Source organism: Hemiscyllium ocellatum, chromosome 5 (genome assembly GCF_020745735.1).
Source record: "Hemiscyllium ocellatum isolate sHemOce1 chromosome 5, sHemOce1.pat.X.cur, whole genome shotgun sequence".
Taxonomy (NCBI): Eukaryota; Metazoa; Chordata; class Chondrichthyes; order Orectolobiformes; family Hemiscylliidae; genus Hemiscyllium; species Hemiscyllium ocellatum.
Genome location: NC_083405.1, coordinates 113492015 through 113514112, shown reverse-complemented (window position 1 = coordinate 113514112; position 22098 = coordinate 113492015). Strand labels below are relative to the sequence as shown.

Below are 22098 nucleotides of genomic sequence, written 5' to 3'. Positions count from 1 at the left end.
ACCTCCTTCCACCTATCGCATCTCCAACGCCCTCCCCCAAGTCCCTCCTCCCTACCTTTTATCTTAGCCTGCTGGACACACTTTCCTCATTCCTGAAGAAGGGCTTATGCCCAAAACGTCGAGTCTCCTGTTCCTTGGATGCTGCCTGACCTGCTGCGTTTTTCCAGCAACACATTTTCACGTCTCAGTCCAAGTCTGGGTATTATCCAAATTTGGTTTTAGTTTGGCACAAATGCAGCTGCATGGTCTGATGAGTGGTGAAAATAACATAAAAACATGACAGAGAGGGAGTCCAACTTGCTGCTCTTTTAATTTTTCAATTGAAATTCTTCAAACTAACAGAACAACATTCTTGTTCCACAAAAGTGCAAGACTTATAGATGAAATGTATCCATGTAAAATGGAATGTGCAATCCTTTAACTTCTCCATGATTCACAAGTCAAATCTGCTGTAACCTCAAGACACTCAAGAATAAATAATGTGGATATCCTCCAAGCTGTTCATTATTCAACATTCCCTATTATTTCAAACCCTCAATTCATTTGGAGCATTAATGTACAGAACATAATCTCAAGTCATTTTGGGAAATACTAAACCTACTGTTAAAATTACAACAAATACACTTACAATTTGAATTGAAATCTTTGCACATCCATCCTTTGAAAACTAGACAACTTATTATCTGCTTCAGGGAACATTTTTCCCATGCTACATAAATGGTTATGTTTTCTCTCTAGGTGACTAAGTGTACCTGGAGGTTGTGGTAGGTAAGCCCCAAGCAATTTGGATCGCTTCTTCTCGTAGCCTTTTTGTGTGATGTCTCCTGCAAATGAGAGAAAACAAGCCATTATTAAATGAAAGCACAGGGAATATATTACTGCAACAAATTTTGTTATGTTTCCATCACAGCAGCTGCTTTGGCACTTCTCATTAAATCACACCATCCTGGGTCAGAGGCTTCTGAAATCCTTGCCCAAGTAAATGATCATTTCACTAAAGGAAACCCAATTCAAGTGGTTTCAGTAGGACTGGGCTGGCACACGTGATTTGCTGTTCAGTCATCAACAGCTTTTCAGAATAACATAGACACCTCTATTAAAGTAATCAACAATGAATTATGCATTAGTTATGGACCTGTAATCGCTGTCAAAATGAATTATCCACCAGGTTCAATCCTTTCTATTTAATAAGTATAGAAAGTTCTAGTAATAGACAGCACTTCCATCAGCATCAGAAGGGAAATGTTAGGTTAATGTTTTGAGCAAAGGTCTTTTTATCAGACCAGGTTTCACAAAAGGATCTTTGTTCAAAATATTCACACTTATATTTTCCTAACAGTTGCAGATAGACCAGTTACGTACTTCCATCATTTTGTTTTCTGTTCAGTTTTCAGCATTTGAATATTTTTCCACATCTTTCATTAGTGGGTAATTAGAGTCTCATAGCTCAAATCACACCCAATGTGTCAGAAAATGACTAGCACTTCCATTGCTAGTGAATATGAAAATAATGATCACAGCTAGTTCTCCCAAAGAATTTACTACCAAGTCATCCAGTCAGCATACTATTCATCATCTGTTTCTTCTCCAGATCCACCTGTGCTATCTTTTGACACTACAGCACATAATTATAAGGCATTCATGGACACAGCATTTCAGGATGTTTTCCACTCTGCACCTTTATTTATGATCTATATAGACCTCAGTAAGGCATTCGACAAGGTTCCTCATGGCAGATTGGTTAGCAAGTTGAGACCACATGGAACACAGGGAGAACTAACAATTTGAATACAGCACTTGCTCAAAGACAAGAGACAGAGGGTGGTAGTGAAGGGTTGCTTTTCAGATTGGAGGCCTGTGACCAGTGGTGTGTCACAAGGATCAGTGCTGGGTCCACTACTTTTTTGAAATTTATACAAATGAATTGGATGTGAACATAGGAGGTATGGTTAGTAAGTTTGCAGATTACACCAAACTTGGAGCTGCAGTGGAAAGAGAAAAAGGTTACCTCAGAGAACAACAGCATTTTGATCAGATGGGAAATTGGGCCGAAGACTGGCAGATGGAGTTTAATTTAGAGAAATGTGATGTGCTGCATTCTGGAATGGCAAATCAGGGCAGGACCTATACAATAAATAGTAAGGTCCTGGGGAATATTTCTGAACAAAGAGGTCTTGGAGTGCAGGTTCATAGTTCCTTGAAAGTGGAGTCGCAGGTAGATAGGATAGTGAAGGCGGCTTTTGGTATGCTTTTCTTTATTGGTCAGAGCATTGAGTATAGGAGTTAGGAGGTCAAGTTATGGCTGTACAGGATATTGGTTAGTCCACTTTTGGAAGATTGTGTGCAATTCTGGTCTCCCTGGTATAGGAAGGATATTGTGAAACTTGAAAGGGTTTTGAAAAGATATAAAAGGATGTTACAAAGGCTGGAGGTTTTGAGCGAGAGGAGTAGGCTGGGATTGTTTTCCTTTGAGTGTTGGAGGCTGAGGGGTGACTTTATAGTGGTTTATAAAATCATGAGGGGCATGATAGGGTAAATAGACAAGGTCTTTTCCCCGGGTTGGGGGAGTCCAAAATTAGAGGGCATAGGTTTAAGGTAAGAAGGAAGAGATTTAAAAGGGACATTATATGCAACTTTTTCACGCAGAGGGTGGTGCGTGGATGGAATGAGTTACCAGATGAAGCGGTGAAGACAAAAAACTGCTGATGCTGGAATCCAAAGTAAACAGTTAGGGGGCTGGAAAAACACAGCAAGTCAGGCAGCCTCAGGAGGTGGAGAAGTCAACATTTCAGGTGTAACTCTTCTTCAGGGTTATACCTGAAATGTTAACTTCTCCACCTCCAGAGGAAGCAGTGGAAGCTGGTACAATTACAACATTTATAAGGCATCTGGACAGGTATATGAATAGGAAAGGTTCACAGGGATATGGGCCAAATGCTGGCAGGTGGGACTAGATTGGGTTGGGATATCTGGTTAGACCAAAGGGTCTGTTTCCATGTTGTATATCTCTATGACTATGAGTCCATGACTAAATGGGACTAGATATGGTTAGGATATCAACTGACAGTGTGGTGCTGGAAAAGCATAGCAGGCCAGGCAGCATCCAAGGAGATGGAGAGTTGATGTTTTGGGCAAAAGCTCTTCATCAGGAATTTGCCCGAAACGTTGACATTCCTGCTCCTCAGATGCTGCCTGACCTGCTATGTTTTTCCAGCACCACATTCTCAACTCTAATCTGCAGTCCTCAGTTTCTTCTAGGTTAGGCTGTCAGGTCAGCATGGACAAGTTGGACCGAAGGGTCTATTTCCGTGCTGTACATCTCTACAACTCTATGATTTACACCATTTCCCTTCTCCTTCCCCAAATAAACAATTATGAATTGTGCTGTGGAACATTACTGATTTTTTATTGCAATGACAGTGTTGTCCATCACTAGCTCCTTTTGGTGAAAAACTGCCACGTTTCATGTAGTGTAAGTACACGACAATAATATCTAGGGAGGGAGTTCCAGGATCTTTACCTACTGTCTATGAAGGAATTGCAATTTAATTTCAGGTCAGGATAGTGTGGGCCTTGGAAGGGAACACGTAGGTGGTTGTTTTTCCATCTTCTGTGGTCCTTCTCCTTCTAGGAGGCAGAGCTTTCCGTAGTGTTGCAATATTTTGATTCAGCAATGTATAGTGCTCATTGAAAACCGCTATACAGAATCAGACCAGAAGGTGGGGCTGTAAGTAGTAGCACAAAAAGCGTGGTCGTGATTGTGTTATAAAAGTAGCCATTTTTGTACGCTGGCATGCATGCAATGTTTTGAGGAAGTCACAAGAATCTGATATTTGGCCAAGACCAATTCCTCATTGGTAACAAGGATGTGGTGCAAAATGAATCTTTTTGGAAGGTTTTCCCTACCTTTTGAAATCAATTCCCATTTGAAGTTGCAGACAATATTCTGAGCTGAAAGCTACAGAAAGAAACACTTAGGCTGTATTCAAAGGCACACAAGATGCTCAGATTCATCAAGCAGGACAGTGTCATAAAAGGTCTCACCATTTCTTGACATCAGTGTTTATGCCTAATCTACCCCCTTGTGAAGTACATCTGGAGAATCCTCGATGTTCACACGTCAGTAAGAATGGCTGAAGTGATTTACTGCAGTGACAGCTTGTGCCATTTCATAGGACTAATAGCAAAATGCATTACTTTCCACTTTGACAGTGAAGAATTAGAAGATACTTTCAAAACCCATACACAGATCAGCACTGCACAGGAACAGGCCCTTCGGCCCACCATGACTGCGCTGACACAAGATCCTTTTCTGAACTAGAAACACTTTGCCTCTACAGCTGAGCAAAATGATGATGAGCCAATGTTTTATCTTAATTCAAGGGAAATGATAACACAAAGAATAATCATTTTCACTTACAGTCATCAAGATATACAGCACGGAAACAGACCCTTCAGTTCAACTCATCCATGTCGATCAGATATCCTAACCTAATCTAATTCCATTTGCCAGAACCTGGCTCATATTCCTCCAGATTCATATACCCATCCAAATGCCTTTTGAATGTTGCAATTGAATCATCGTCCACCACTTCCTCTGGCAGCTCATTCTATCCACATACCACCCTCTGCTTGAAAAGGTTGCCCCTTAGGTCTCTTTTATACTTTTTTCCTTTCATCCCAAATCTACGCCTGCTAGTTACGTACTCCCCGACTCCAAGGAAAATACTTTGTCTATTTACCCTATGCATGCCCCTCATGATTTTATAAACTTTTAAAAGGTCACCCCTCAACCTCCAATGCTCCAGGGAAAACAGCCCCAGCCTATTTAGCGTCTCCCTACAGCTCAAATCCTCCAACCTTGTAAATTTTTTCTGAACCCTTTGAAATTTCACAACATCCTTCCAGTAGGAAGGAGACCAGAATTGCACGCAATATTCCAAAAATGACCAAACCAATGTCCTGTACAGCTGCAACATGACCTCCCAACTCCTATACTCAATGCTCTGACCAATAGGAGACAAACACCTTCTTCACTATCCTATCTACCTGCGACTCCACTTTCAAGGAACTATGAATTACACTCCAAGATCTCTTTGTTCAGCAACACTCCCTAGGACCTTACTGTTAAATGCATAAGTCCTGCTCTGATTTGCTTTCCCAAAATGCAGCAACACACATTTATCTACATTAAACTCCATTGGCCACTCCTCCGCTCATTGGCCCATCTGTTCAAGATCCCATTGTACTCTGAGGTAACATTCTTCACTGTCCACTCACCTCCAATTTTGGTGCCATCTGCAAACTTATTAACTACGTTCACATCCAAATTATTTATATGAATGATGAAAAGTAGTGGACCCAGCACCGATTCTTGTGGCATACCACTGGTCACAGGCCTCCAGTCTGAAAAGCAACCCTCCACCACCACCCTCTGTCTTCCACCTTTGAGCCAGTTCTGTATCCAATTGGCTAGTTCTCTCTGTATTCCATGACATTTAACCTTGCTAACCAGTCTCCCATGAGGAACCTTGTCAACCGCTTTACTGAAGTCCATATGGATCACATCCACTGTTCTGATCATCAATCCTCTTTGTTTCTTCTTCAATGCATGAAGCAACGAGCCAAATAACCAACAGGATACAAAGAACAAAGAATCTTACAGCCAAGCAACAGGCCCTTCAGCCCTGCAGGCCAGCGCCAATCCAGATTCTCTATCTAACCCTGCTGCTTATTTTCTAACTATCTGTTTCCCCTTGCTCCCTGCCCATTCATCTAGATACATCTCAAATGATGCTACTGTTCCCACCCCTACTACCTCCACTGGCAACGCATTCCAGGCACACACACCCCCCCCCCATGTGAAGAACGTCCCCTGTATATCTCCCCTAAAGTTTTCCCTTCTCACTTTGAGCTCATGACCCCTAGGAATTGAGTCCCCCACTCTGGGAAAAAGTTTCTTGCTATCCACCCTGTCTACACCTCTCATGATTTTGTAGGCCTCAATCAGGTCTCCCCTCAACCTTCTTCTTTCCCATGAAAATAATCCTAATCTACTCAAACATTCCTCATAACTAGCACCCTCCATACCAGGCAACATCCTGGTGAACCTCCTCTGCACCCTCTCCAAAGCATTCACATCCTTCTGGTAATGTGGCGACCAGAACTAAATGCAGTATTTCAAATGTGGCCGAACCAAAGTCTTATATGATTGTAACATGATCTAACAACTCTTGGACTCAATACCCCATCCTATGAAGGAAAGCAAGCTGTATGCCTTCTTGATGACTCTACTGACCTGCGTTGCTACCTTCAGGAAACAATGGACCTGAACATCCAGATCTCTCTGTACATCAATTTTTCCCTGCACTTTTCCATTTACTGTATAGTTCACTCTTGAATGGCATCTTCCAAAATACATCACCTCGCATTTGCCCAGATTGAATTCCATCTGCCATTTCTCTCCCCAACTCTCCAATCTATCTAGGTTATGCTGTATTCTCTGACAGTCCCCTTCTTTACCTGCTATTCCACCAATCTTAGTGTCATCTGCAAACTCGCTAATGAGGCAACCTACACCTTCCTCCAAATCACGTATGTATATTACAAACAACAGTTGTCCCAGCACAAATCCCTGTGGGACACCGTTGGTCACAGGTCACCATTTTGAGAAGCATCCTTCCACTACAACTCCCTGTCTCCTGTTGCCCAATCAATAAGTTCTCTATCCATCTAGCTAGAACACCCTGGACCCCATGCAACTTCACTTTCTTCAACAGCCTACCATGGGGAGCTTTATCGAACGCACTAATAAAGTCCATGTATATGATATCTGCATCCCTTCCCTCATCAATCAACTTTGTCACCGCTTCAAAGAATTCTGTTAGGTTTGTAAGACATGACCTTCCCTACACGGAACCATGCTTCTCATCACTGATAAGCCCATTTTCTTCCAGATGAGTATATATCCTATCCCTTAGTATCTTCTCCAGTAGCTTCCCTACCACTGACGTCAGGCTCACAGGTCTGTAATTACCTGGATTATCCCTGCTACCCTTCTTAAACAAGGGAACAAAATTAGCAATTCTCCAGTCCTCTGGGACCTCTCCCATGTTCGAGGATGCTGCAAAGACATCTGTTAAAGCCTCAGCTATTTCCTCTCTCGCTTCTCTCAGTAACCTGGGATAGATTCCATCCAGATCTAAGGATGCGCCCACCTTAATACCTTAATACACAGCACTTCCTCCCTCCTTACGCCAATTTGACCTAGAATAACTAAAGATCTATCCCTAACCTCAACATCCACCATGTCTCTCTCCTTGATGAATACCGTTGCAAAGTGCTTGATAGGAATCTCATCCATTTTCTCTGCCTGCACGCATATCTTTCCTCCTTTGTCCTTGAGTGGGCCAACCCTTTCCCTAGTTACCCTCATGCTTCTTATACATGAATAAAAGGCTTTGGGTCTTTCCTTAACCCTGCTCGCTTCGTATATCTCATGACCCCTTTTAGCCCTCTTAATTCCTTGTTTCAAATTGGTCGTACATTCCCGATATTCTCCCAAGGCTTCATCTGTCTTCAGTCGCCTAGACCTTACGTACGCATCCTTTTTCCTATTAGCCCATCTCACAATTTCACCCGTCACCCATGGTTCCCTAATCTTGCCATTTCTATTCTTCAGTTTCACAGGAGGCCATCTCTCTTGAACTCTTATCAACCTCTCTTTAAAAGCCTCCCACATATCGAATGTAGATTTCCCTTCAAACAGCTGCTCCCAATCTACATTTATCAGCTCCTGCTGAATTTTGGTATAGTTAGCCTCCCCCCAATTTAGCATCTTCCTTTAGGACCACTCTCATTCTTTGTCCATGAGTATTCCAAAACTTACGGAATTGCGAGCACTATTCCCAAATTCATGCCCTACTTCAGCCACCTGGGCAGGTGCGTTTCCCAACACCACATCCAGTATGGCCTCTTCAGGAGTTGGTCTATGTACATACTGCTCGAGAAACCCTCCTGAATGCTCCTTACAAATTGTGCTCCATTCAGACCTCTTGAGGATGCCAGCAGCCAAAAGCAACTTTGGTGAAACTGAATTGGTAAAAAGGGAAACCAAAACACAAATCATCAAAAGATGTCTCTCATGCTACCTATGCTCTAATATACTGTAGAAAGACAGAAAAGTCATTGCAGTTCTCTGAAACCAGAGCCAACGAAAATGAGATGAACAAAAACTACACTCAAAGTTCAACTCCTCTAAACACTGTGCAAAGCTGATGTGCCATGAAACCAAAGCAACAGTAGTCTCACAAGTAGAGCTGAAATGTGTCCAAATCATACTATCACTGTAGCTGTGCTTAACGCCAAGTATTGTATGCCTGTCAGCTATTGGAAAACAAACCAACAACTGAGTCTACTATTAAAACAGAGCACACCAGGCATTAGTACCATAGCAAAAGGACGAAATAACGCAGCCAAGATAGAGCCAGTTAACCAGGGTATATTTTGGTTCTCTCTTTCCAATACAGAAAACTGTCTTGTGTGACAGTTACAATTGTGCACCCGTACCTGACACAAGACAATACCTTCAAGAAATGTCAGGGCTGCCCTATTCTCAGCAAACCTGGGAATGGAAATATTCTCAGTTAAAACAGTAACAAACCACCAAAGCTTCTCTGGATTTTAGAAATGCTAATCACATTCAAAGACACCAAAGTTAAGATTGTATTTTATGACATATTTGGAGTATCTGGCATGTTTATCAGTTTTCACAAAACAACAGTTGTGATCCTCATCACTGCCATTCCGCCATTCATATACATGCTAGCAATGTTTTTGAATTGTGTGCTGACTCTTTCCTGGTAATGGCAAATTGCAAGCTGCATATAGATCCCAGAGTGCTCAACAATGTGCAAACCATGGCAAATACTATTTCATGTTAGAAGGGACTTCATGTGAGTACGGAGAAAAATTGGGGGACAAACCTACCATTAGGTCCCACTCAAATGATCATCAAGAAATCCAAGAGCAAGATTCAAATTATAATCCACTTGATGCGATCACCTAACAAACCTATTAACAAACAATCGCTAACATCTGTAGGGCAATACAGTATATACATGCAGACAGAAAGAGACATAGACAGCAAAGTGCTCTCAATCACATGGGGGATCTCACATTTTCATCTCTACTTGCATCGAAGTAATTTTGAAGTCAAAATAAATCACAGATCACTAGTTAGTCCAACAATCCACAGAGCAAACCTCCCACGCTGCTAGAGCACTGGATTCTTAAATCACTACATTAAAAGTTTTCAGTTGAGCATCAGCCAAGTTCAACCTCAATGGATATCTTTCTTGATATCCATTGAAAATAGCCTGCTAGTTACAAATTAGTGAGTACATAAGCACAAATGTGCTGCCAAAGCTGTTGAAACTAGCTCATATCAAAACAGCATGAGGCATTATATCTGTGTATGAAGGTTGTGGAATCTCAACATTTGAATTATATGATTAAAAGATTGTCTATAAACTAAATCACACACACGACCCAGTTAAGAACCTCACATCATGAGCTTGGAAAGTGCTGTTCAAGGAGACTTGTGACATCCTCAATCCTCAAAGGGAAGTGTCAGACACATCAAAACTCCAGCATGGCACTCTAAGATATCTTCTCTCAAATATTAAGCAAGTTTATTATTGGAATTCACATGATTCCTGATAAAACTGTACAGTCATAATCATGATGCAGAGGTTTCACACTGTAGGTAACTTGTGGACTATGTCTTTAATCCTTATAAGTTTAGACTACGAAAACAACAATACTTTCCTACTCTGAAGAAATACCGTCTACTATTTTCATGCCACAAATTTTCCAGAATTATTTTGAAAAATCATTTGACTAGAAAATTAGACAGGCAATTTACTGCAATATAACAGTACCTCATTTAGGAAATCACCCATGACTTCAAGATGAACCTGCACTTTTAGGGTTCAGTTGTGAAAGCCCAGCAGGATATTCGAAGATACCAAGCTGCATGAAAAAAATGCGTATAAACCACAATCCTGAGATTGGGGAGGGAGCATGGCACAGAAAATATCCCATGTGACCATGTTTTATGAAGGAGTAATTGGTGGCGTATTTGAAAAAAAAACACAGACTAAATCTGTTTAAGGAAAACAAGGCTGCTGCCACCATTTCAATCACATTAAAGTGTCTGTTTGACCAGAATCACCAACACAGTGCGTCAGCTCAAAGTTGATGGTCCAGATAAAAGTAATTTTGATAGATCCATGGCTTTAAGACTATATTCCAACAAGATCAGATTGGACTGTCAGTTGAAGATTGAACCTGTAGAATCTAGGTTGAGGGGAGCTGCTGCTGGATGAGAATCTATCACTGAAACCATGATGAAAATGATTTTATATTCTCCACAAGGAAGATCAGAGTCGTGAAGGTCTTTGCGACTGAAATTGTTGTTCTATGTGTTGAATGGGCTGCCTGATAAAGCTATGAAGTCCATCTTTATTGCATCTGTTTTTTGATGCATTTGTAATTTATATCGACTATGATTTGCAAGTTAATTCATTGTTCATTTATGTTGATTTGATGTAATTGTTAAGTGAAAACCACAAGGAGAAATGAAATCTTGTCCATTATGGTTTTTGTTGGAGACATCCAACAAACTTGTTTGTTTGAATTTGTGAATCTATATCGGATCATAACACATGCTATGAAAGGTGAAGTCCAATTCATTAAAGTTATTAAATCTTTTGCAAAGATGGAATAGTTTCATTTAAAAATCACTGCAGAATCTCTAAAAGCGTTTTCAAAACAATATGATAAAAAAGGACTGCTGAGCTCAATTTTTATTAATTTAAAATTGAAAAGACAATTGTCTTTTAAAAAAGAATTAAGTATGTGACAACCAAATGAGAAACAACTTGTTGTAATATACCTTTTACCTTAAATTGCAATGACTGCATCAACAACACTGTTTTGCCTAATTTGTAGGCAATTATGCAGATAATATTCTCAATAACTCTGTACTAATATAAAAGTGCTAGGTGGTAAAACTACTTTCTGGTGTCCCGAGCAGAATACAATGCAGAGGACATCATTCCAATTCCAGAATCAAAGTAGTTACAAGCCACACCAAGACATAAATTCATGCAGGATATCCAGGAATCTAGACTCTTTCATTTAACTGTTTTACAATTTAAAAATGTTAGATGCACAAATACATTAAGGTTTCCACTCATGATTTTCTGTTTAGGGTTCAGAAAGAGTAACGTATTAAATGTGGATAATTCCAGTCAGTTTATGTGTCTTAAATTATAGGAACAGTCTGTACAATTTGAAAACCATCCTTTGCAATCTCATGGAAGGGAACTGCAAAGCAATCAAGTTAATCCTGATTCTAATCAAAGTACTAATTTCAGTGCAGAAGACCAGCCAAATCATAACACTATTGGTGCTAGCTTTGCATTTTAATTTTCCTGCTCTTTTGAATTTTCTTTTGAAGTTGTCTTCAAGTGTTCTATCTAATTCTCTCAAATTCTGTGGTTAAGTCAGTTTCTAGTCACACTTGTGGTAATTCAGCCCGTATTGTAATAACAGCTTACATGAAAATACTTGATCCAATCTTTGTACTTCAAATTCTAAAGAAATTCAAATAAACATTACCATGGCAGGGAATGTTTTGAACCAACATTGTTAGGCTTTGGCAATGTGAAGAAACTGCCTCCTCAGTTCCACTGTCTGTCTTTTTTTTCCTCTGGATATCATTCAGCTAGGAAATCTATTCATATCAAATTAACTGAAAAGGTACTTTACTGCACAAGAGCTTGTAAAGATCAAATGAATTAAAGTGGCAGTGCATAAGTATTTCATTTTTTTTGTGTTTTTAACCTGGTTTGGTGTCTGCACACAGTGGACTGTAAACACCAAGCAACTGACAGTTTTTATATATTTTCTTTTACTTAAAACATGTTTGCTGTCTTTCACAACACCACAATTAGTGAACTAATTTATATAAAGAGCTTGTCAGATGAGCTGAACAGAGCAAAATGCAATTTAATACTGAGAAGTGATAGGGGATGCATTTTGGGAGGACCAACCAGGTAAAGAAGTACACATTGAATGGTAGGATCTTGGTGTGTGTGTCCATAGATCCTTGAAGGCAGCAGGACAGTCAGTGGCTAAGACGGCATATGGGATCTTGCCTTCATTAGTCAAAGCACTGAATTCAAGACCAAGCAGGCTATAATGGAGCTGTATAGAGCATTAGTTCTGTACACAGTGCTGTTTTTTTTTCGCCATACAATAGGAAGGTTGTGATTGCACGAGAGAGGTTGCAGAGACAATTCACTGGAATGTTTTCCGGGTTAGAGCATTTCAGCTATGAATAGAGATTAGAGAGGCTGGGGTTGTTTTCCTTAGATCAGAGAAGATCGAGAGCGGACCTGATTGAGATGCACAGAAAGTTCTGAGGGCAAAGACAGGATAGATAGGGAGAAACATTTTCCCTTAGTCAAGGGAAAATAACCAGGGGTTTCGTTTTAAGATAAGGAGCAGGAGGTTGAGAGAAGATGGGAGTTTTTTTTTCATCCAAAGGGTTGTGGGTATCCGGAATTCACTGCAGGTAAGCGTGGTAGAGGCAGGAACTGTTGAGATAGTTCAAGAACTATTTAGTTCTTTGATTTAATTAAATGTAAGAGATTTTAAAACACCAACCAAAACTGATAGAAATTGGGCGGCACGGTGGCACAGTGGTTAGCACTGCTGCCTCACAGCGCCAGGGACCTGGGTTCAATTCCCACCTCAGGCGACTGACTGTGTGGAGTTTGCACGTTCTCCCCGTGTCTGCGTGGGTTTCCTCCGGGTGCTCCGGTTTCCTCCCACAGTCACAAAGATGTGCGGGTCAGGTGAATTGGCCATGCTAAATTGCCCATAGTGTTAGGTAAGGGGTATATGTAGGGGTATGGGTGGGTTGCGGGTCGGTGTGGACTTGTTGGGCCGAAGGGCCTGTTTCCACACTGTAAGTAATCTAATCTAAAAAAAAATTCATATTTTAACATTTTCCTTGGATTTTTTTCAAACAGATTTACTTGGAATGACATGATTGCTCAAAGACAACTAATATTCTTAGCACAGATTAAGCTTGCTCTTAACATTGCTCAGAAAACAACAATCATTTTCTCCATTAAAACTTGGAAAGTTCTTTAAGGAAAGGATATGGTGTATGAAAGATTGGAGCTTTCAGAATTAAAACAGAAATTACAGGAATGGTTCAATAGGGGAGGATGGTACTGGATTGCTAGTTGTGCATCTTAATATGAAGAAATAAATCTAAGATCAATTGCAAAAGATTTAGGGCAAAGACATTTTGATTGCCAACAGACCAATTAGTTAGCTTAAAATTACAGCAAGAATCAACTGCTCCAACTCCTTGCAGTCCCCACTCAAAAGCTCTCCCACAACTTGGCTTACGAAATGGCTTCTTAGCCTATCAAGGAGCTATACCTTACTTTCTCTCATCAACAACTGTTATCAGCTTCTATCTCTTCCCTAATCCTTTTAATATCATGTGTCTTCCATCAACATAGACCCCATATCATCACCACTCGTTCAATTTTCTTCTTCCTGACTAATTATGTAATGATGGAGAAAATGAGCACTGCTAATGCTGGAGATTAGAATTGGAGTGTGGTGCTGGAAAAGCACAGCTGGTCACACAGCATCCAAGGATCAGAATTGATGTTTCAGGCAAAAGCCTTTCAAACACCAATTCTCCTGCTCCTCGGATGCTGCCTGACCGGCTGTACTTTTCCAGCACCACATTCATTGACTCTAGTAGTGTAATGATGCTGAAATACACCAATATTACTTAATTTGTAAGCATGGTGACAAGTATGACAAGTCCAAGAGAAAGCCAAGTCAGCAAAGAGCAGGTAAATGATTGATACGATTTGATTGAACAAGAGAAAGAGAAATATGGCCTAATCAGTAAAATTCTTAGCAGATTCTCAAGAAATCATGAGATCTTTTGTTACACATTAATAGATCCCTAAACGTAAAAGTGCATTTGAGAAAAGCCATAAAAATTAGTTTAGATATAAATGCATGCAACATAAATGTTATTTAATGTTCATGAACTTGCAGAGACTTTGGTTAAATCCCAGTTTAACAAAAGATAATTTTGCTTGTATTTTTAAGTACTTCATATACAAATGATGCTGAGAGATGCAAAGAATACAAAATTCACCAATATACTAGAAATGACAGATTGTTGCCCTGATAAAATCTTGGATTAAAAAAAAACTTATCTTTCTTTTTGTTAGAACAGAAGATGACAAAGGTGATAACCTTTGATAATCTTGAAAATCTCTGTTTTCAGAGGTTACACAGTGAGAAATTGAATTCACTGTTTTGATAAGAAAAAAAACACGGCTTAAGGATCATCAAAGAAGGAACAGAAAAGCATGATTATGTTTTTCATAAAGACTGATTAAAAATGGATTACAAGTATTTACTGATGCACACATTACTTCAAAAGGATTCAAATAAATAGTTGAAAAGGAAGAATATAGAAGGGAGTAGAAAACAGTCAAAAAAATGGAATTAGTCTCGATAGCTCCAATTGGTGCTCTAACCCCACCACAGGGTCAATAAATTTCTGTGTGCATTTTAAGACGTCTTCAATACTGATGCAATGACATCCTGTTAAAGATGATTCAGCACTATTTTGTCAGCTACCAGAGATAAAATAAATTCTAACAGAAAGGTCATATTAGCTAAGTGGATCATGTTTTTACTTGATTCTATGCATAGCATCATTCACTGTTCAGACTGCTTCACATGCAGAATGTCACAATTTGCCGATGGGCAATCCCTAATGATTATGTTTAAACTGAGAGTCTTTGGTTACATTTCTGAATAGTATATAGCCTGCAGTATTGATTTTAATGGACATTTCTCTCTGTTGGACACCACTATTAATGGCTAGAGTGATCATAGTGCCACTACACTAACCAGAATTAAATCCAAGTTACAATTTTATTTGAGGACAAATGTCCACTGGTATTGTTTCCCAACAAAGGCATGAAATATATCTTCCTTATCAAAGTTTCTTTAATAAAACAACAATAAAGAAATATTGGGTTAGAAAGGTTCCATGGCTTGATCTGTAACCCACATTCAGTTAACATATCTCAGAAAAAAACACATTACCAGAAACTGCCAGAACAAAGCAGTATCCTAAAGTCAAGCAAAGAGGGAAAAAAAAATCAGTAGAGGTTTCTATCCCTGTTATTCCTCACTTGACTCCTATTGATATAAGTGCATTTGGTTAGCAAAGGTCACAATACCCAATTCACTACTAAGTAGCTTGCTGGCAATCACAATCCAGGCTCAGACATAAAACAATAACAGAGCAGTCTGGGAACTGTATTCCAATGAGTCATAAATAGTTCGGGGAGGGTGTGCTGATGATGGTGAAAGAGTCAGGAACATGCAGGGGGAAAGCAACTTTGGTACTTCATCACATTCAATCGCACTGTGGTTTGCTTTGCTTGCATATTTTGCCTAAATGATTCCCCAAGTCCGTTCAAGAGAAATGCAATTGACAGGATTTTTCACTTAAAATACCAGATAATGTCCAAGAAAAACAGGGTAGAAAGATCTTGGGATACAACTGATATCCAACCAATAGGCTGACTTCAATTATGAGTCATATCCCACGGTTCATCATTATCCATTCTGTTTGCAGCACACGCTAAGTGAAACCACTTAAATTAAAGTGATTCAAGTCATACTCCAATTTTCAATGATAACTTAAAATGATGCCAATTGCCAAGTGGGCCCAGGGATTATAGTGAAACTGTTGCGGTTGTGTTCGCCGAGCTGGGAATTTGTGTTGCAGACGTTTTGTCCCCTGTCTAGGTGACATCCTCAGTGCTTGGGAGCCTCCTGTGAAGCGCTTCTGTGATCTTTCCTCCGGCATTTGTAGTGGTTTGAATCTGCCGCTTCCGGTTGTCAGTTTCAGCTGTCCGTTGCAGTGGTCAGTATATTGGGTCCAGGTCAATGTGCTTATTGATTGAATCTGTGGATAAGTGCCATGTCTCTAGGAATTCCCTGGCTGTTCTCGGTTTGGCTTGTCCTATAATAGTAGTGTTATTACTATTATTCTTCAGTATGGGCTTATGCCCGAAACGTCGATTCTCCTGCTCCTTGGATGCTGCCTGGCCTGCTGTGTTTATCCAGCACCACACTTTTCAACTCTGGTCTCCAGCATCTGCAGTCCTCACTTTCTCAATGAAGTGACACATTTCAAGGTCCAGGGCTACATCCTGAAGGATACGCTAAAGTCTGGGGCAGCTGCTGAATGGAAAATAAGGAAAGGTCATTGTTTGAGACCTTTCAGCCCCACTGAGGGAGGCTGGAAACTGTAGAACCACTCAGCAGTATGTCTGACAAAGGATATACATGTGAACAGCAAGAATATCGAGATTCCTCAGAATGAAACAGGGAGCACTTCTGGTCATTTCTAAGTTGAAATGTTTCAGGTCATTTATCTGACACGGAATAGATCTTGTAAATATTAAGACAAGTATGGCACCCAAGAGTGGAACATACTGTATTGAAATAAGTTATACTTAATTACAATATTTGGCAATGTTCAAAACAAGATGATGTGCAGTGCATTCTTATAAATTTAATGAAAAAAAATCATTTCTAAATATTATTTGTTCAGACATCATTGGCCATATGGAAGTTAAGATTCAATCACATTGCTGTGGGTCTGCAGTCACAAGTAGTCCAGGTTAAGCAAGGACTGCAGATTTTCTTCCCCCAAACACTTGAGATCCAGGTGAGGATTTTCACAACAATCATCAATTACCTAGTTGCCATTAGGTTGGCTTTTTAATCCAAATTGTTCACTGAATTCAAATTTCACCATCTACCATGGTAGGATTTGAACTCATGTAACCAAAACATTAACTTAACATTAATACTTTGAGTATTGTGTGTAGTTTTGGTCTCCGAGTCTGAGGAAGGGCATTTTTGCTCTTGAGGAAATCCAGCGAAGGTTCACGAGACTGATTCCCTGAATGGCAGGACTAACATGAAGAAAGACTGGATCAATTAGGCTAGATGCTGGAAGAATGTTCCCGATGTTGGGGAAGTCCAGAACAAAGGGACACAGTCTACGAATAAGGAGTAAGCCGTTCAGGACTGAGATGAGGAAGAATTTCTTCACTCAGAGAGGTGGAATTCTCTACCACAGAAAGTTGTTGGGGTCAGTTTGTCAGATACATTTAAAAAGGAGCTGGACGAGGCCGTTGCGGATACGGAGAGAAAGTAGGAGTTGGATGCTGAGATTACATGATCAGCCTTGATCATATTGAATGGTGGTGTAGGCTCAAAGGGCCGAATGGCCTACTCCTGCACCAACTTTCTATGTTTCTATTACCACTATGCCACCATGTGCCAGGAAAACAGAACTAGCCAAGAAAAGAAAAATCTCTCTCATTACTATTTGGCAATTCATAAAACAGAAGGATAAAAATTAATTTTCTATTAGTGGGCATTTACTTTACCAGATGGAAGGATTATTACTAATGTTACACAAAGCTGGAGTTAAAAATCTCACCCTAATAAAAAACAATCTTTCGACTTTCAATTAAATCATTTCAACAGCTCGAAGCTACTGAATGATAATGAATGTTTAAAAAGTAACCTTCAATTTGGGGAATGAATCGAGCTGATTAGTATCACCAATGTGTACCCGTGATCTTTATTTTGTAAGCTAAAAACCAAAAGAACTGCAGATGTTGGAAACCAGAAACAAAATAAATTGTGTTAACCCTGCTTTCTCTCCACTGATGCCAGATCTGCTGAGATTTTCCAGCAATTTCTGTTTTGGGATCTTCATTTTATACCCCTCTACAATGTGGCTTGCATAGGTTTGAAACTCATACTAAGCATCACATTCCAATGTTTTCTTGCAATTAATTTCCTTACTTGCAATGTTGACCAAAGAGTATTAGCGGAAAAACTTTGGTAAATATTACAAATTTTCTTTAAATTAGCTTTGTCACCAAAAACAAATAAATGCAAGGGCTGAAATTTGGTCAGTAATAAATTGACTAATTCATTCAGACAACAAATAATAATGACTTCATGTCATGTTACTCCTGGCTTCTTCAGGAATTAACTGAATCACTTTCTACTGCAATGCTTTTATCATTCTGTTTTCATCCCAGGGGATCCCTCACTCACCACGAAGGCTGCTTTTAGCTATGAACCATCTCCGACAGGCTATTCTTCCTTCATCTCATGAACCAAAGTCAATATCACTTTAGATGACAGATGACTTAAAAAGAATAAAACCCCCTTCAGGAAAATAGCATGATTCAGCTATTCCTAGATTTAGTATGCTGATAAAAGTCACAACGTTTCACTCGCTGTAGACCATTCATTCACTATTTTTGGCAGTGTCCTTCAGGAACGTTTTTCATCAGATCCCATGGGGTTATTGGTTCAGTAGACCATTCACAACCCTCTGTCTTGCCAAATAAGTTGCAGAAAAGACACCTGTTAACAATATTGGCAGGAACTGTACGTTCAATACAGCATTTCACAATACATTAACTGGATAGCCTACCTGTTAAGTCGGTTAAAACAAATAAGTCCTGTTCTCCATTTAACCAGATCATTTTACTATTTGCAAGAAATAATATTTTAATAAGAGGTAATCGTCTAATCCACAGTTCCAGTTTGGGCTTGATTAACATTAACTGTTAACAACTTAAATTGTACATAAAATGCGTTCTTTCCAAAGGCTCAATTAGATTTCAAACATTCACTCCTTCCAACACTCATGTACAGTAGCAATACAGTATACTATCTGCAAGTTACACTTCAACAACTCATCAAGCCTTCTTTGATGCCACCTTCCAAACCACAACCTTCACCACGCAGGAGGACAAGGGCAAAAGACACATTGGAACACTACTACTCAAGATCTCCCTCAAAGCAACACTCCATTCTAACTTAAAACTATACTACTGAATTGTTAGGATGCAGGAGGCTGTTTAGCCCATTGTAAGCATAGTGACTATGAGCATTATGACTTAGTGCCAATCCTTATTTAACGTAGCCGTACATCTTTTTTACTTTAATAATCATCCAAAGCCTTCCTGAATCTCTCAAATAAACCCACCTCCACTACACTTCCAGGTTATGCACTCCAGGCTAGGATTGCTTGCTGCATTGTCCTCACTAGTTCACAATCCTTGTACGAATGAGAACAGTCTCTTTCCATCCACATTGTCCAGACCCTTCATGATTTTGAAAACCTGTATCAAACCTTCTCTCAGTTTTCTCCTTGATGAGCAAATCAGTCTAAACTCATCCAATGTATCTTCATTACAGAAATTGCTAATCCCTGGAACCTTTCTTGTAACTACTTCTGTGCTCTCTCCAATTTACTTCAATGCATCCTTCCTGTAAAGTAGCTCTCAGAATTGAACACAGAAATCCCGCTGAGATCTAACTAATGTCCTTTATAAGTATACAATAACCTCCCTGCTTTGTCCTCTATGCCACTACTCATGACACCTAGAATACGATAGTTTTTTTTTCAAAACAACTCTTTCTTTCTCTGTCCTGAACCTTTCATGACTTAGGTACATGTACAATAAAAAAAAGAAATTGCTGGAAAAGCTCAGCTGGTCTGGCAGCAGCTGTGAAGAGAAACCAGACTTAACATTTCGGGTCCAGTTCTGAGGAAGGGTTACCGGACCCGAAACGTTAACTCTGATTTCTCTTCGCAGATGCTGACAGACCTGATGAGTTTTTCCAGAAATTTCTGTTTTTGTTTTAGATTTATAGCATCTGCAGTTCTTTTGGTTTTTTATCATGCACATATGTACCCAGGTTACTCTGCTACTGCACATGCTTCAGAATAGTACCCTTTGTTATTACTGTCTCTCCACTGAAGTGTAATATCTTACACTTTACCATATTGATCTTGATCTGTCATCTATCCACCCATTCCACCAACTGATCAATGTCTTTTTGATCAGGCCTCCTCGCAGTTCATGTAACTCTGAGCCTTGGAAGGATATGGTCATTCCTTCACTGTCTCGGGGCTAAAAACAGGTAATTTTCTTCTTAATAACACTGTGGATGCACATACACCAGGTGGACTACAGTGTTTCTAGAATATAACTCACCACTACCTTTAAAGGCAATTAGAAATGCATGACAAATGTTGGCCTTGCCAGTGATATTCACATCAACGAAAATAGGTATAAACTCCTGTTGTCAGCCAAACATGACCATGAATATGAACAGTTTACCCAGACAACTGCAAAAAGTGAACAGACACATGATAACTGCTAAACAATAAACAAATTGTTTTGCTGACACACAGATCACTTCATCTGTACACACATTTTCAATTTTCTTATTTATTCACTTCAAGCAAAAGTACCTCATTGATATGTGATATGTAAGTTTTGCCACACTATCCATCACTTCTCCCTTTCTTGAGAGTCATCATATATGTGTGCCTCTAGATGGCATTATGATGGAATTTCCCACTAGTGAGTGAGCAGCTCCATACTTTCCCATTTAAATCTGTACCATTAAACAAACAGACTCCTGCAATACTTTTTCCTCTCTGTTTCTTGCTGTTACTTGTTACAAAAGTCCTCTGTCCATGAGTTTTAGAATATTATTTGAGCCAGCTCCTAAATAAAATGCTACTTCATATACACGAGTGACAATATAACAGTCATCAATATTCTACAAAACACCAGGAATCAAAGTTATCTTGGATGTACCCGCAACGTGTTTAGAATTGCAGAAAATTTCCAGCTAGAATCAGATAATTTCCCTCAAATTTGCCCTCAATTTTATCAGACATGATCAGCACAATCTTGAGTATTTTGAAGCTTGGAAGAGCTACTGTTTGAGCATAGAGAATAGCTTAATGGTTACATCAGTAATTGTTATATGGGCTTTATTTTTCCATATGATGATGTTGCTTAAAAATCTAAATATTAAAGAGGTCTGAAACATATGCTTGGTGGCCTCTCTCCAATTTTCTACTTAGACCTAATCATTCACACAAGTAAAAACTGAAAACAAAATTGGAAAAAATGTTGCGCTAAAAATGGAAAATCATCACTAATGCATAGAATGCTTCATTTATTCCATAGGTAAAGGTGTTATAATCAAAATTCCCCATGGAGACTGGGAGCTGGCATAAGGTTGTAGTATGCATGCAAGGGCTGGTTAGGTCAGTTGGCTCAATGGGATGTGTGTAATTCAGAACAATGCAAACAATATGGGTTCAATTCCTTGCCCTGACCCCATTCTATGCTTCAGGGTGGAAGCATCAGCAGAGAGCATAAGCAAATAACCTGCCTTGAGGTAATGTACACATGGGTAGGGATGGAATGAGAACTGGAATGCTATAACACAGAGTCTTTACGAGGGAGTGGCAGACATGCCTCTGGTCAGCATCCACGCAGTGAGAAGGAACATAAAGGAAGAAATAATGGGGAGCCTGTTAGAATGGTATGATGATATCATGGGGAATGTGAATCTATGTATGGATTTGAAGTACAAGGTGAGCAAAGGAAACATGGCTCAGAGTTCATAGAATGTTTTCTGGATAGTTTCTTAGAACAGCAGATCCTGCAGCCAACCAGAATGCAGATAGTAATAGACATGGCACTGAGCAGCAAGATAGGATGAATTCATTGCATCATAGTGAAGGTGTCACAAAGTTTAATTTTCTAAATTCCCAACATTCGAAGAAGATTCCACTTGATTAAAAATAGCAGCTGTGACTCCTTTATTCACAAAAAAGGTGACAGAAAGATTAAAAGTCCAGGTCAGTCTGCTTAACATCTGAAACTGGAGAGATGTTACAAGCTATTACTAAGGATCTTATGACAGGGCACTTGGAAAAATTCAAGATCATCAGGAGAGCCACTAATGTTTGTGGAAAACAAAAGTTTAACAATTAGTTAGAGTTCTTTGAGGTAGTAAGATCAGTGGAAAAAGGGGAACAAATAGATG

General features: G+C 39.5%; 1 protein-coding gene and 1 long non-coding RNA gene across 5 annotated transcripts in view; one reads left to right on the top strand and one right to left on the bottom strand.

Annotated features, from left to right (window-relative positions):
- LOC132815828 (disco-interacting protein 2 homolog C) overlaps nucleotides 1-22098 on the bottom strand; it is a 608767-nt gene that overhangs the window by 240994 nt on the left and 345675 nt on the right. For all 4 annotated transcript variants that reach the window (XM_060825111.1, XM_060825113.1, XM_060825112.1 and 1 more), the window contains exon 2: nucleotides 753-824. In XM_060825111.1, coding sequence (XP_060681094.1) covers nucleotides 753-824 — 72 coding nt within the window. The remainder of the gene's footprint in view (nucleotides 1-752; nucleotides 825-22098) is intronic.
- Nucleotides 1-22098, top strand: part of LOC132815829 (uncharacterized) — a 35425-nt gene that overhangs the window by 8443 nt on the left and 4884 nt on the right. The window lies entirely within an intron of this gene.